Source organism: Elgaria multicarinata, chromosome 10 (genome assembly GCF_023053635.1).
Source record: "Elgaria multicarinata webbii isolate HBS135686 ecotype San Diego chromosome 10, rElgMul1.1.pri, whole genome shotgun sequence".
NCBI classification, from domain to species: domain Eukaryota; kingdom Metazoa; phylum Chordata; class Lepidosauria; order Squamata; family Anguidae; genus Elgaria; species Elgaria multicarinata.
The window spans coordinates 7,453,121-7,469,302 of record NC_086180.1 but is presented as its reverse complement, the minus strand read 5'-3'; the positions used below and the strand labels follow the sequence as shown (position 1 = coordinate 7,469,302).

General features: G+C 46.0%; 1 protein-coding gene across 1 annotated transcript in view; it reads left to right on the top strand.

Annotated features, from left to right (window-relative positions):
- Positions 1-15,523: 15,523 nt before the first annotated feature.
- RNF24 (ring finger protein 24) overlaps positions 15,524-16,182 on the top strand; it is an 83,608-nt gene continuing 82,949 nt past the window's right edge. The window contains exon 1 of the mRNA XM_063136144.1: positions 15,524-15,583. Within this exon, the coding sequence (XP_062992214.1) occupies positions 15,552-15,583 (32 nt within the window). The 5' untranslated portion in view covers positions 15,524-15,551. The remainder of the gene's footprint in view (positions 15,584-16,182) is intronic.

Genomic DNA, 16,182 nt, shown 5'->3' with positions numbered 1-16,182 from the left:
ATCTGACCTGTCCTGGGCCTCTTCTGCTTTTGGCACTCCATAATCTGAACGATGGTTGGCTAATCTATTAGGAATGTTTAGTTGCAGGGAATCCTGTCTCCGTGGAGAGAACTAGAAAAGCTGGCCTTCTCTCTCCTCTCAGCTGTGTGGTTATTGTGCTGTTGTGTTTCACTTCAGCTTCTGTATCCTACACAAACAGCAGACCACGTGGTCGTGGTAAAACTGTTCTCGGGCTGTACAACAGGTAGGTGGGATTGCATATCACATATATATTTAAAAATGCTTACTGCACATAGAGAAGTAGATACTGGGGAGTTCTAGCCTAGCCATCTCCCTGAGATGCTAGTTTGCTATATTTAGGGGAGGAGGAAGCATTCAGTCCCCCATCTGTAGTCTGAAGTGGTACAGATGGATTAGATACCAGATCTCCTGAGGTCTGTTTCAAAATGGATCCAGATTGAGCTCATTGGACGCTACTTTTGGACCTTTCAATGGCTTTTGATACCATCAACCATAGTATCCTTCTGGAACGCCTGGGGGGGTTGGGAATTGGGGGCACTGTGCTCCAGTGGTTCCGGTCCTACCTCTCAGGTAGATTCCAGATGGTGATGCTTGGGGATAGCTGCTCCTCAAAAAAGGAGCTGTTGTATGGCGTACCACAAGGTGCCATCCTATCCCCAGTGCTGTTTAACATCTACATGAAACCCCTGGGAGAGATCATCCGGAGGCCTGGGGCGGGGTGCTATCAGTCTGCTGATGACACCCCAATATATTTCTCTATGCCTTCAATAACAGCATCAGCTAAGGACAGTGTATCTCCTCTGAATGAATGCTTGGAGGCGGTAATGGGCTGGATAAGGAAAAACAAACTGAAGCTGAATCCAGACAAGACGGAGGTGCTTGCTGTCAAGGGCTCTGACCTAGGTTTGGAGGTGTGTCAGCCAGTTCTGGATGGGCCTACACTCCCCCTGAAAGACTGTGTTCACAGTTTCGGGGATGCTCCTGGCTCCGTCGCTCCAAATGACAGCCCAGATAGATGCGACGGCCAGGAGTGTCTCCTATCAGTTTCGGCTGATATGCCAGCTGCGCCCCTTCCTAGAGTCAGAAGACCTGAAGATGGTTGTGCACGCGCTGGTAACCTCAAGGCTTGACTTCTGCAATGCGCTGTACATAGGGCTACCTTTGTGCCTAGTCTGGAAACATCAGCTAGTACAAAATACGACAGCCAGGTTGGTCAGTACATCTAGAGGTGAGCATATTACCCCAACATTAAAATCACTCCACTGGCTGCCCATTAGTTTCCGGGCAAAGTACAAAGTGTTGGTCATTACCATTACATGGTTTGGGTCCAGGTTACCTGCGGGATCGCCTTCTCCCATACAATCCGCCCCACACACTCAGGTCCTCTGGGGAGAACTTACTTCAGTCAGCCAAAACTAGGCTGAGATCTGTTACCCAGAGGACCTTTTCTTCTGTCGCCCCCGGATTGTGGAGCGGCCTGCCGGAGGAGATTTGTAAAATTAACTCTCTCTGTGATTTTAAGACAGCTTTGAAAACTAGCCTTTTCCAGCAACCTTACCCAGACCCAAATGAATGTGAAATCAAGTATTTTTAAGATGTGTTGATTCTTGTACTAATGTTGTTCCCCGCCTCGATCCAAAGGGAAAGGCGGGTAAGAAATAAATAAATAAATAAATATTTTTTTATTATTATTATTATTTGGTGATGACATAATTACTGGGTACTGCTAGCCAGGATCTTACTGCTGCGGCCATGACTTGGGGGACAGGGACAGACAGATGGACGGACACGGCTGCTGTCATCTCCCCAGCACCATCACACACACACATACACTTTTCGCTGCTTACTAGAAGTAAAGCAGTAGGCTCCATTCTTCGCCTAAAGGCTAGAGCAGCGTTTTGGGCCTTAGATGCTGCAGGAAGGCAGGAGAGTTCAAGTTCCATGGATCCCAGTTTCCCAGAATGCCCTGTGCTGAGAAACTGCTGAAGTCTTTAAGCCGTGTCCCAGTTTCCTTTGTGTTTACAACAAGAATTGATTACTCCCTTGACGTGCATAAGATATATTTTGTGCAGGGCTGGGGTCAATGGTAGGCGTAGTTGGGCACCTGCCGAGGGGGCCCACACCAAGGCAGGGGTCCGCTGGCCTGCTTGTTCACCTGCCACCAACACAGGTGGTGAGGAGGCAGCAAAGTACATGCCCCTGCCTCCTTGCTTGCTGAGAAAGAGGATATGGGGCAAGAACAGCAGGTGAACATGCTGGTGAGAAGGGAGTTATATTTATTTTCTGTATCATTACATTTATAACCTGCCTTTTTTTTTCTTCTTGCAAGGAACCCAAAGCAGCTTACGTAATCCTCATCCTTACAACAACCCTGTGAGGTAGGTTAGGCTGAGAGTCAGTGACTGGCCCAAAGACACCCAAAGAGCTTTTCGGTCGAGTGGCAACTAGAACCAAGCTCTCCTGAGTCCCAGTCCAACGCTCTAACCACTACACCACACTGGTTTATTTTGCCTGTGTTGTTTTTTCCTAGCTCATGCAAGGCTGATGAAGAAAATAATATGTGACTGGTTCTATTCCAGCAGCAGTTATGTGTTGGTATAGCAGTGTGGGCCAGAGAGTTGTGTGAAGTTCTCCTTGAGACTGATACATTAGTCTGTCTGCGTTCTTTGTGTGTTTTGAGTTACAGGGCGCGTTGGCGGCGTGTATGCAAATCCACGGATCGGTTTAACACTTGCTGTGCACTGAGGTTCAACCACACTGTGTGATCGGTGCCTCTTCCCTCTTTCAGCTACTAGTGTTTGTGTCTAAGCATGGATCTGGACCACTGTCACTGTGCTCCACCAGCTTTAGAGTACTGGCTGGCAACTGCAGGTGCGAACTTCAACATTGTGGTTGTGTAGCATTTATATCATGCCTGTTGCTTTGCTAGGCACCCTATAAAAATTAAAGAATGTGGTCATACCTGCAAATCTAATAAAAATAAGAGGGATGAGAGAGACAATGTACCAAATGTCCATCTAAGAACATAAGAAGAGCCCTGCTGGATCAGACCAAGGGTCCATCCAGTCCAGCACTCTGTTCACACAGTGGCCAACGAGCTGTCAACCAGCGACCCACAAGCAGGACACAGTGCAACAGCACTCTCCTCCCCATGTTCCCCAGCAACTGGTGTATCTAGTAGCTGGAAAACCTCATGAAAAGGCAAGAAGTATCATGAGAAAATTGCGAGAGTAAAAATGCATTCATTTATTTATTTTATAATTACATTTATATACTGCCTTTTTTCCTCCATGGAGTCCAAGGCAGCTTATGTGATCCTCCTCCCCCTCTTCATTTTATCTGCACAACAACCTTGTGAGGTAGGTTAGGCTGAGAATCAGTGGCAGGCTCAAAGTCACTCAGAGAGCTTCATGACTGAGTGGAGTCTAGAACCCGGGTCTTCCCAGTCGAACACTCTAACCGCTACACCACACTGTCTCGCTAAGACGAGTTTTCAATAACTTTAAAAAGAGAGAAGAAGAAGGCTACTGTATCAATGGCAGAAGTGCATTCCGGGTATATAGAATGAGATTTTAAAAAAATCTTTAGATTTTTCCTCTAGCTTATAGCTTTAAAAAGTTCCCTTATGGGTGGACAGAAGATAATCTGGAAGCTATTGCTAGACCTCAGGGTGATTTATTGATAGATTTAGTGATTTACACTAAATAGATAAGGATTTCTGAATTCCAAGTTCAACAAAAGCATTAACAAAATGATTTCCCCACCTCAGTTTAACTGCTGAAATGAAGGAAGTTTGGGGTAACCAGGAATGGATTTTCCTGTGGAAAAATTCTGATTCTGTGGGATCAGTTTCTGGGCTCAGCATCTGCTCAGGAGCATCACAGTCTTTAATTCTAAGTGTATCTATTTCGCACCTGGCTCCAGTTGGTGGATCTAATAAAACACAAAGTAGATCCCACAAGCGTGAAGTCTACTCTGCCCTTTTTTAAAATGGACATTGATGGCTGGTGGCTGCTAGTTATCGTACATAACCCCCACCTTCTTTTGTGCAGGCTGGAGAGAAACACTGTCCATAGATCTACGACAAAGAGGCCTGTAATGCCTAGACAAACCCATTTATTAAAGCACAAGCTTTTGTTTATTCTTTAAGGTAACACAGGGTTCTTTGCGATAACAGACTAACACTAGCTACCCCTCTGGAAGTTTGGGTGAATGAATGTCGTCACTGAAAGAGACAAAAGTCTGAGATTTTTTTAGCTGGCTTGGGACAAGGGTGAACATAATTATTTGTGAAAATAACGCTACTTTATATGCCAGCATTGCCTGTTTGCTTGGTCTCCGGTGGTTAACTTGTAATGCTGTAAATAAACAGATGTCCTTTGGCTATTAGGCGCTATAGAAATGTAATAAATAAATTCTTTTTAAAAGAACATCAATATATGTCTTCAGTGTTCTCTCCTTGTATGCCCCAGCCATGGGCTTTTAGATTTTTCAGGGTTACCAAGGGAACAAATGAGCCAGATCCATAGTTTACTTACAAGGAGACAGTCTTTACTGGAATAGTTCACAGCACTTCAGGCATATCCCAATAAAGGTGGACCTGCACAAAAGACCCTTTGGCAAAATCTGGACACACACACACCCCGGGTACAAGAACAATTACAGCATAACTTGGCCTCGGTACTTTTGCCAAGTTAATCAAGTGATTGATTACCAGGTTTACTAACAAGGTATTACATTCTCAGCATAGAAAAGCATTATTGCCAATGAGCACTACTGTTAGTAAGGCACTTCTTGACATCTCTTTCATAGAATCATAGAATAGCAGAGTTGGAAGGGACCTACAAGGCCATCGAGTCCAACCCCCTGCTCAATGCAGGAATCCACCCTAAAGCATCCCCGACTGATGCTTGTCCAGCTGCCTCTTGAAGGCCTCTAGTGTGGGAGAGCCCACAACCTCCCTAGGTAACTGATTCCATTGTCGTACTGCTCTAACAGTCAGGAAGTTTTTCCTGATGTCCAGCTGGAATCTGGCTTCCTTTAACTTCCTTTGGTATGGGTAAGACCCACTAATTGGGTTTCCAAGGGTGTTATGGCCAGCTTTTCGACTGAACCACCTTGGAATGTAGGCTGGTTAGTACGCTCCACGATGAGATCCGTGCTTTGACTCATCTTCCCAGGGACAGAGGAATTTTGCAAACTAGTACAGAAAAACAACCGTTTGCTCGCTTAGAAGCAGAAGCAGCCATTCACCCATAAACCTTTGCAGGTAGCCATGGAATAGTTAAGAGCAGAGACACCACACTGACAACAAAGGTCCGCATAGTTAAAGCAATGGTATTCCCTGTAGTAACCTATGGCTGCAAGAGCTGGACCATAAGGAAGGCTGAGCGAAGGAAGATAGATGCTTCTGAACTGTGGTGTTGGAGGAAAATTCTGAGAGTGCCGTGGACTGCAAGAAGATCAAACCAGTCCATACTCCAGGAAATAAAGCCAGACTGCTCACTTGAGGGAATGGTATTAAAGGCAAAACTGAAGTACTTTGGCCACATAATGAGAAAACAGGACACCCTGGAGAAGAGGCTGATGCTAGGGAAAGTGGAAGGCAAAAGGAAGAGGGGCTGACCAAGGGCAAGATGGATGGATGATATTCTGGAGGTGACAGACTTGACCTTGGGGGAGCTAGGGGTGGCGACAGCCGACAGAAAGCTCTGGCGTGGGCTGGTCCATGAAGTCACAAAGAGTCGGAAGCAACTGACCGAATAAACAACAAAACAGGCCAGACACTCCTCACTAGGAATTAAAACCTGCACAAAGCTATCTTGGGGGTGTCCTCCTGATCATGGCCTCGCTGCTGGTTCATTCCATGCTGCACTTGCACGCGCCCCTGCCACTCCGACAGAGGAGTTACAAGGTGTTTCTCCCAACGGCTCGTTGCCACAGCGTCCGAGGCTGCACTCCGAGCCGTTCACCTTGAAAAGGAAGTGGCATATTGATTCACGCAGTAGTACAGTAATGCTCTTCCCATTCTTGCAGAAGTATTGATAGTGTTAAATGGAACTCATATCCTGTTGCGGTTGGGAGTGGTATATGAAAGCAGGCACGTCATAAAATTCACACACATGAGCACGGTTGGCTTATCTGGAGTGTTTATTTACGAAAGGTTCTAGGCCAGGTGTTGCCATTATCTGGGGCATTTTGCAGTCTATGGTACATAAAACCTAACCCTTCCCTTTCATTTTATTTATTTATTTATTACATTTTTGTACTGCCCAATAGCCGAAGCTCTCTGGGCAGTTCACAAAAATTAAAACCATAATAAAGCAACCAACATGTTAAAAGCACAATTACAAAATACAGTATAAAAAGCACAACCAGGATAAAACCACGCAGCAAAGTTGATATAAGATTAAAATACAGAGTTAGAACAGTAAAATTTAAATTTAAGTTAAAATTAAGTGTTAAAATACTGAGAGAATACAAAGGTCTTCAGCTGGTGACGAAAGGAGTACAGTGTAGGTGCCAGGCGGACCTCTCTGGGGAGCTCATTCCACAACCGGGGTGCCACAGCGGAGAAGGCCCTCCTCCTAGTAGCCACCTGCCTCACTTCCTTTGGCAGGGGCTCACGGAGAAGGGCCCCTGTGGATGATCTTAAGGTCCGGGCAGGTACATATGGGAGGAGGCGTTCCTTCAAATAACCTGGCCCCAAACCATTTAGGCCTTTAAATGTCAATACCAGCACTTTGAATCGGGCCCGGACCTGGACTGGCAGCCAATGAAGTTGTAAAAGGACTGGTGGCTTAGAAGAAGAGAACGATTTATAAAGAGTAGGGGGAGAATGAAACACAACAAGAACCCATGGTGTAACTCACAGGAGAGGTTTCTAAAATAAAAATCCCTAAAGATTCATTTCTCTAAGTATGTAATATCTTTATTTAGAATAGTTATATCCTGCCTTTTGATTGAATGATCTTGAAGATGACTTAGAATAGATTACAATAGGGTGTGGGTGTGAGAGAGAGACAGACAGACAGACAGACAGACAGACAGACAGACAGACAGATGTGCACACACACACCAGCAACCTTGATTCCTTCGTTGATGGAAAGGGCCAGAATATGCTTCTCTTCATCTCTGCATCCACTGCTTGTGATTGGGTTGAGCTCTTGTGATGTCACAGAATGTTCACAGATATTCTAACTGAAGGGGAAAAGAGGCGAGTAACAGCATTTTAACAATTGGCACAGTTGCTACAAGAGAAACAGCCGGGATCTGGAGTGTGTTCAGAGGAGGGCCACCAGGATGATCAGGGGTCTGGAAACAAAGCCCTATGAAGAGAGACTGAAAGAACTGGGCATGTTTAGCCTGGAGAAGAGAAGATGGAGGGGAGACATGATAGCACTCTTCAAATACTTACAAGGTTGTCACACAGAGGAGGGCCAGGATCTCTTCTCGATCCTCCCAGAGTGCAGGACACGGAATAACGGGCTCAAGTTAAAGGAAGCCAGATTCCAGCTGGACATCAGGAAAAACTTCCTGACTGTTAGAGCAGTACGACAATGGAATCAGTTACCTAGGGAGGTTGTAGGCTCTCCCACACTAGAGGCCTTCCAAGAGGCAGCTGGACAACCATCTGTCAGGGATGCTTTAGGGTGGATTCCTGCATTGAACAGGGGGTTGGACTCGATGGCCTTGTAGGTCCCTTCCAACTCTGCTATTCTATGATTCTATGAAACCAAAATCCTTTCTAATCCAGCATTCTGTTCCTACAGTGGCCATCCAAATGCCTAGGGGAAGCCGACAAATAAGTCAGGAGGGCAATAGCCCCCTTCCACTCATGCACTCCCGAAATTGGTATTGAGTTAAATTATGGAACTCCCTACCACAAGATGTAGTGATGGCCACCAATTGGGATGGCTTTAAAAGGGGGCTGGATGAATTCCTGGAGGAGAAGGCTATCAATGGCTACCAGCCCTGATGGCTATGTGCTATCTCCAGTATGAGAGGCAGTGTGACTATGTACTGCAGTTGGTGAGGAACATGGGTCGGAGAATGCTGTTGCACTCCTGTCCTTTTGTGGTTTTCCCGTGGGCAGCTGGTTGGCCACTGTGAACAGAATGCTGGACTAGATGGACCCTTGGTTTGATCCAGCAGGGCTCTTCTTATGATCCATAGCCATCGTGACTTGAAGCCATTGATTGCTAGCAAAAAGGTAAACAGCTTGGCAGCAAAGAGCTCGTGGGCTTGAGAACTAAGAAACTAAAGAAGCACGGTGAACTAAATTTCACATATTATTATTATTATTAATAATAATAACTGTTACGTGACGAAACGCTTGGCTGCAGATCTCTGACTTCATAATATTTGCAATAGCCGTGGAGTCATTTAGGGACAGGAAACCCACTGAATGTAGCTCTGTCCCTGGCCAGACCCAGCTGGAAATTTGGAACAGAAACCCAACAAAAACCTGAGCTTCCTAAAATGGCATTTAAAACCATGAGTCTGACTTGCTTCGACTCTGACATAGATGCAAGGCTGCCCCTATGTCAAACGTTCCCACTTCAGCTTACAAAGAGGTGTGTTTATAAAGCCGTGTTTAAACGAGAGCTTTACAAATCCAACATATCAACTTCCTGCCAGGTCCTTTTCCTTGATTCCAAAGCTAAGACTGTGTATGTGTGTTTCTTTGGATTAAGGGGAAATTGCGTTGTCTTACCAGGGCTTTGCTTCCTGTTTCTCTTTTACAATGGGCTACATTACATGGCCGGAAAGGGGCGACCATGTGGTCTATAATGGAAAAGTTCTCCTCTTCTTGCTTATCATAGCCCTGAATGGGACAGCACCCTCTAGTGCAGCCTTCCTCAACTTGGGGTGCTCCTGATGTGTTGGACTGCGTCTCCCAGAATGCCCCAGCCTGCTGGCTGGGGCATTCTGGGAGTTGTAGTCCAACACATCTGGAGCGCCCCAGGTTGAGGAAGGCTGCTCTAGTGGGTGATTTATAGTGCAACATCCCCTGTAAGTGCTGGAAATCCTGAGATATTTCAGCAGAATCAGGATATCAGTGTTTTTTTTAAGAAACGGAATTACTAGGGGAAGGCATGGGAGACATGCAGGGCGTTGCCGACATCTTCAAAAGGACATGCAAACTTCCGTGAGTGGCCAGTCATGAGCGTGCCTTATTTCACTCATGTGAAAAAGCCCTGTGTCTTGATTTAAAGAAGCTTTCCTGAACCTGGTGCCCTCAGATGTGTCGGACTGCAATTTCTATCATCCTCAGGCAGCATGGCCATTTGTCGACACATCTGGAAGTCACCAGGTTGGGGAAGGGTGATTTGTAACTGTCTCTAGTTACCTTGCAGGGAAGATGACATATAAATGAAGCAGATGCAATTGCTAGTCAGAACACATGCTTCGGACCTGGATTTGGTGGATGGACAGTTCCTGCCAGATAAATAAAAGGTTAATGAGGTCTTAAGGAAACTGAACTACAAACAGAGATGGTCGAGCTGCTACAGAATCACTCAATCTCGTCTGCTAATGCAGAAGACCTTGGCATGGTCAGGCACACACTTTCCCCATGATCAGGCCCTGGAATTATGGGTAACAAGTGATGAGAGATCTCTGCCTGAGACCTTGGAAAGTCAATGCTTGTAAGACAGTACTTTGGCTTAGATAGACCAATGGTCTGACTCAACGTAAGGTGACTTCATATGTTTGTCTAAATATAGTATGTGTCTCACTGGGCTTTTCTACATGAGCCATTTTGTGTGCACTCATCATGACCTTCTCACAGTTGTTAATGAGTTCTTTAGACGATGGCATGACCCTCCAGTTTCGCTTCTGTGTCTAACCAGCATTTTCGCTGAGTTTTTTTTAGAACAGGGGAAATGCGGCATTTAATTGCGAAGGTGAAAGAAAGGGTGATTTCCTTTTGTGTATTTGCACTATTCTGTTATAGCACAGTGCCACCTAGAGATTATATAGTAGAAAAGCAGGAAAGGAAGCGCTCCTTGTGCAGTGCTTGGATCTCAATTCCGTGATGAAACTGAAAGTAGATACAGGGTATTAACAGCCAATTAATAGTCTTGTGTAGAGAAAGCTCCCGGACATCTTAGATTTGCGGGGGGGGGGGGGGGGGCTTTGGCAAAATTTCCTGAGTCTTATCTCCTTACCATTACCACCACTGCCTATTTGCTTGCTTCTCTCCCTTTGGGCCTAATCCATTCCGCTACCCAGAAGAAGAAGGCAAAGTAAGCTGAGGGACAGCCAGTGTGTCTCAGGCTAGGCTCCAGGAGACCTGAGTTTCAATTGTTGCTGAGTGATCTTGGTCAGCCTTATCTACCTCACAGGGTGGTTGTGTGCCTGCCATGGGAGTGGGGAGAGCCAGGTGTGCCTCCTCCCTGAGTTCTTTGGGTGAGATAAAAATGCAATAAATAAATAATCTGAGAAACCTTCATTGGCTCAGTTTGCAGAACCGTTTAGCATTTTGCCTTGCACTGCTTAGACAGAGTTTGCAGCCTGAAAAAGATGGGTCTTCCCTGTTGCCATAACACACCCACACCCACACACATACACTTATCTTCAACTTTGGGAGTGGGGCAAAAACATTTTCTCCAGTGGAAGCCAAGACTATACTGGATAACGCTGTGCGATTACTCAAGAAAGGCAGGAACACCGTTGTGGTCAGTAGATGTTTGTTATGTTTAGCTCAGTTGGCAGCAATTCAGTCCTGACTCACTTGCTCAGCAGAATCAACACTGGCAAAAAGCTGGATGGGTGATCACATGGGAACCATCTCTCCTTTTAAGGAAGGACTACTTTGCCTGCAGAAGGTCCCAGGTCGCAACCCCCAGCATCTCCAGATGGGGCTAGGAAGGAATCCTGCCTGAAACCCTGGAGAATGTTGCTGCCAGTCAGTGTTGACAATACTGGGGTAGATGGACCAAAGGTCTGACTTAGACAGCTTAGTTAGATCTGGAGGTTAGAAAAAGGCCCTAACTGGCAAATGAGAGGCGTTATCTTCCAGTTCCCAATCTCTGGTGTTTGCTCACCTGTTGGTGTCTGACATAGGTAATATTTATCTTACCTTGTTCTTTTTTTAAAAAAAACTAAACCAGGTTAAAAATACAGGTCATTTCTTTATTTATGGCTGAGCAACGCCTGTATGTGTTGGGTGGAATCCAAAGAGCTACTTTAGCTGTGCCCCGCGGAGTGTTCTTGACTTTATTTTTCTCCTCTGAATGGGAGACTCCTTTCCTTTATCACCAGCTGCTTACAGAACTCTGTTGGGTTTCAAATCTGGTTTACCATCCGGCAATGCCATTCCCAGATGCGTGTCCAACCCCCTTGTGCAGAACGAATTGTGTGGTTCTTTAGATCCAGATCATGGCGTGAAGAACCTTGAGCTGTGTAATCAGTGGACGGCCAGCGAAGGAACAAATCTTCCCAGTACGATTTGAAATGCAGCAGTGCCGTTTGCTATAACAGAGAATTGACCGGCAGCTTCCGCCTGGTTCCTTACTGGGGTTCCCAGTTCTACCACCATGACAGTCAGTGAGTCCTGGTTGCCAGTCAGAATGCAATTGGCTGGCTGCTACTTGCTCATGCCTCATCTACCCACGTCTCCCATCTGGCTCCTGATCCCCTTAAATCCCTGCCCTGCCCTCACTTGCCTTTGCTTATTTGGCCTTTCCATAGAATCGTAGAATAGTAGAGTTGGAGGGGGCCTACAAGGCCATCGAGTCCAACCCCCTGCTCAATGCAGGAATCCACCCTAAAGCATCCCTGACAGATGGTTGTCCAGCTGCCTCTTGAAGGCCTCTAGTGTGGGAGAGCCCACAACCTCCCTAGGTAACTGATTCCATTGTCGTACTGCTCTAACAGTCAGGAAGTTTTTCCTGATGTCCAGCTGGAATCTGGCTTCCTTTAACTTGAGCCCATCATTCCGTGTCCTGCACTCTGGGAGGATTGAGAAGAGATCCTGGCCCTCCTCTGTGTGACAACCTTTTAAGTATTTGAAGAGTGCTATCATGTCTCCCCTCAATCTTCTCTTCTCCAGGCTAAACAGGCCCAGTTGTTTCAGTCCATGACTTCTTCTAGCATATAGCAACTGAGCTTTCTCCATTCTTGTGTCGTCTCTGAGAAAAGTAGGTTTTTGAGACCGCTGGTTTTGAACAGGACTCACTTATGGGTTGCAGGCAGACTTGGATTGCAACAGCTGCGCATCTGCTATACCAACTGTCCCCAACTTGGTGCCCTCCAGATGTGTCGGACTGCAATTCCCGTCATTCCCAGCCAGTATGGCCATTGGAGGGTATGTCTGGAAGGCGCCAGGTTGCAGGAAGCCTGCCCTGTACAAATGTGATAAAAGATTAAGAAGTGGGTCTTTCAACTCCGGGCCGGCATCAAGGTTAGGCATGGTTGGACGCCTGCCGAGGGCCCCCACCCCAGCAGGGACTCAGTGACCAGAGCCCCCTGGCCTTGCTCCTCCTCTTCCCCATTCAAACCTGCTTCTTCCCCTTCCTCTCACTCTGGCCCAGGCAACGGTGGTGGTGCAAAGGAGGAGCAGGAGCGGGCACCGTCTCTCTGCCTGTCAGGCAAGCAAATGGCAGCAAGGAGGAGGAAGAGGAAGAGCAGCTGGTGATGATGGTGGTGAGAAGGTGGACCTGGATCGGAAGAGGTTGAAGGCCACGGTTCAAGACGGTCGCTGTGATCAAAGTTTGCCAAATGATAAAATCAGCCTTGCGGGCAAAGTAAACCCTGGATCAAACCTTCCTGTACCCAGGCCCTTTTTTCCTTTTTTAAGATAATCGCTGACAAGACTGTTTTTTAACCCTTAATTAGCATGGATCTGGAATAGCATTTTGGCATGGAAGGGAAACATGAAATAACCAGGGGGAGCTGTGATAAAATGTTGCAGCGTGGCACGTCATCTTATTTCTCAGCGGGCCCGTTTGAGCTGCAGTCTTGTTTCGGTACTCGGCAGCTGAGTCCGCTGTTAGAGGGCGTGATTCTCTCTTCCAAAGACTGACAACCTGAGGCTGCTTCACAGTCAATTATAGGGCATTTCCCCTCTGTGTTGTGCTCCAGACGCACTCAAGCGCACACAGACGCGTGGAGCAGAACATCATGTGTTTTTGGTAGAGAACTTGTGCGTCTGCAGCATCAACCTAAAGCAGGCGTGTACAAATCTGCTCCCAGTAACGTAGCAACATCGAAAGTTGCCTTCTACTTAGCTGGACTCGTGTTCCCTCTGGCTCAGTATTGCTGACACTGGCTGGCAGCAGCAGCTTTCCGGGGGTTCCAGCCCTACCTGGAGATGTCGGGAATCGAACCTGGCACCTTCTGCATGCAAAGCGGGTGCTCTACCACGGAGCTTGGTTTTCTCTTCCCAGAAAAAAACCACTTAGTGTGCAAGAAACTGATAGCTTCACCCAATAAAGCATTTCTCTTGCTGATGTAGTAGAAGAGGCAGGTCTAAACCAGCTCAACTAAACTGAGTGATGGAACATGATGTATATTAGAGCCCTAGGATTACCATGACTGTAACCTTGCATGTTATGCTTAGCAAGCCGTTCGCTACATCAGTGGAAAGGCTTATAGCGATCAAGTATATTGTGACTGTGAGTGTCTGGTCATAACTATATAGTATTGGTGAGGGATTTTACGATGGCGGTGAAGCCTCACCTGCAGTGATTGCTTGAGCTGCTCTGATTTCAGAGAAGGCGGCAAAGAATGCAGATTGGCAGAGCTGGGAATGATCTTAGGAAAGTGTAGACAGGAGGGCCTGTAAAAGGAGGGGTACAAGAAATATGAACCCAGGGAAACAGGAGCCTGGGAAGGAAACAAGCCAGAAAATATAGGGACTTCCCTCTTTCATGAGGTCTGGGACTTGAGATCTTGCCAGAGGAAAGAAGAGAAGAGTAGAGAGAGGAGACTTAAATCTAGTTATCATAGTCCCATTTTATTCCATCGGTTTGGGAATATTATATGTGCTCATATTGTTGTGTTGTTTTGCTGGTCTCGTGACCGTAAATAAAATTCATTCAGCTGTAGTTATCACTGAGGTGACCAGTCTTTGCTTGGGTCGGAGGCAGTGGCTTGCATGACCGACTGCTCTGCCATGCAAAAAGAATAATTCCTCTGCGTGTAGAAAACTAGCCTATCAGGGAGAAAGCGCCTAGGCTTCCTGATAGGCTAGTTTTCTATGCCCATGGGAGGTTTTTTTGCACAAAGGAGCATTCGGATATGTGATCACATATCTGAAGTCCTGAAGCATACAGACTAGACATAAGTTTATCATGTTAATAAGAAGCAGGAATGAGAAAAGAAGGACAACTGGGAGTGATCAGAAGAGAGAGATGCAGAGAGTCTTGCATTGATTTGAAGTAAGCAACCCTATCTCGGGCTGCTGGCATCTCAATGATTAAATGTGGAGTAAGTGGGTCAGTCATGCCTAATGGTCATTATGACCCCTATGTATCTTTTGCAGCAGTTTCATTTTTCAAAAGGGGAGAGGCTGTAGTTCGGTGGGAGAGCAAATGTTTTGCATACAGATGGTCCCAGGCTCAGTTGCTGGCATCTCCAACTGGAAAAGATCAGGGGATAAACCTGTACATTTATTTCATTTTCTCTCAGTTTCTTATTTCTCGAAATATATGTCCGCTTCGTCCTGAATGTGTTTTTTTTTTTTTTAAGTTCACATTTGAATGCATTTTTGTGCATATTTTTCTGAATACGTACACTTTTGTATGTGCTTTTTGCAAATCATTTTCCTAGCGGGATGGATTTTTAATGTTCTTTTCACTAATCTGTGAATTTTTGGGCGCCTTTTTGGATTGGAGAACTCCGTTGCAAAATTCGGAGGAGTGCGAATTTTGAAGGCTACCTGTGTTTCAGTTTGCACGTTGGTGCAAAATTAGGTACGTTCCTGTTGAAATATGAACTGAATGTGTATTCTCCTCCATTCCTACTTAAAACCTTGGGGGGGATTTCTGTTCTTCAGAAGAATATTGGACTAAATGCAAGAACGGTCTGCCCTGAAACGGAAAGAGACGCTTCCTATGTCTTCAGACACTTAATTTTCCTTTCGTAGAAGATGTGGACAAATGTCTCCCATAAAGAGGGAATAAAAGAAGGTATAGATGGAACGGTTTGCTGGTCCATTTACTATCCACCGTAGGGGTGGAAGCTGCCAGCTGCATTTTCAGTGCTTGTCGTCAGCTCTTCTTTAGGTGGTGGTGTAGGATTCCTGGCTGATCAAAGGCCGGTGGAAGGCGCACCCATCCTGTATCTGGTCAGCTGGCTCCAACCTCGGTGCACAGCAGCTGTGCCTGTCAGTTACTGTACCTTTGCTTCATCAGGATTCTTGTGGCCTGTATTAATTTCCAGTCTCATACCCGTAGCAGTCGTCTTGCGGCCAGTGAGGTTCGGGGTTAGTGGAGCTCTTTCTTTGATCGCTGCTATTATTGTGCGCTTCTTTGTGGGCTCTCGGTTTTCGTTTTTTTGTTTTGTTTATTTAATCTTTGCAGATGTCCATCTCCGTTCAGACGCCCAACTTCCTGTAAGTTGCAGCTCGTTCTTTGCCCAAATTCAGGGAGGGCCGAAGCGAAAGAGTGAAAGAGTCAATGGTGCGAGAGCAAGATTTCTGCTTCCGGTGTGATTGAGACTTGCGGCTTTGGAGGCGGTTGGTTTGGAGAATGAAAAAAAAAAACGCGTGAACAAGATCGAGTCGTTGCTTTTTACATGCAAAAAAATGGGAACAAGGGTTTAAAGTGGGGGGAGAGAGAGAGAGAGGTCAGGTGGAGTTCTGTGGTTGTGATTGCTGATTGTTAAGACGCAATGGAAAATCAGTCTTCCGGAATTTAAGAAAGCCATAAAGACTGATCTCTTCCGGCAGGCCTACCCAGTTGAATTTTAAGATGCCTTTTTTAATAAGGGGCTGCTTTTAATAATGTATTAGTTTTAAATGTTTAAATTAGTTATATGTGTTTTATGGTGTTTGCATCTGTGTTGTGCCCTGCCACGATCCAGAGGGAGAGGTGGGTAACAAATAAATACATGATTATTGTTGATATTATTATTATTAATCGTTAAGTCTGCTTGGATGCTTTTCGATGAGACTTTTAGTGTTCTATCCTCCATGAAATGTTGCAGACGTTG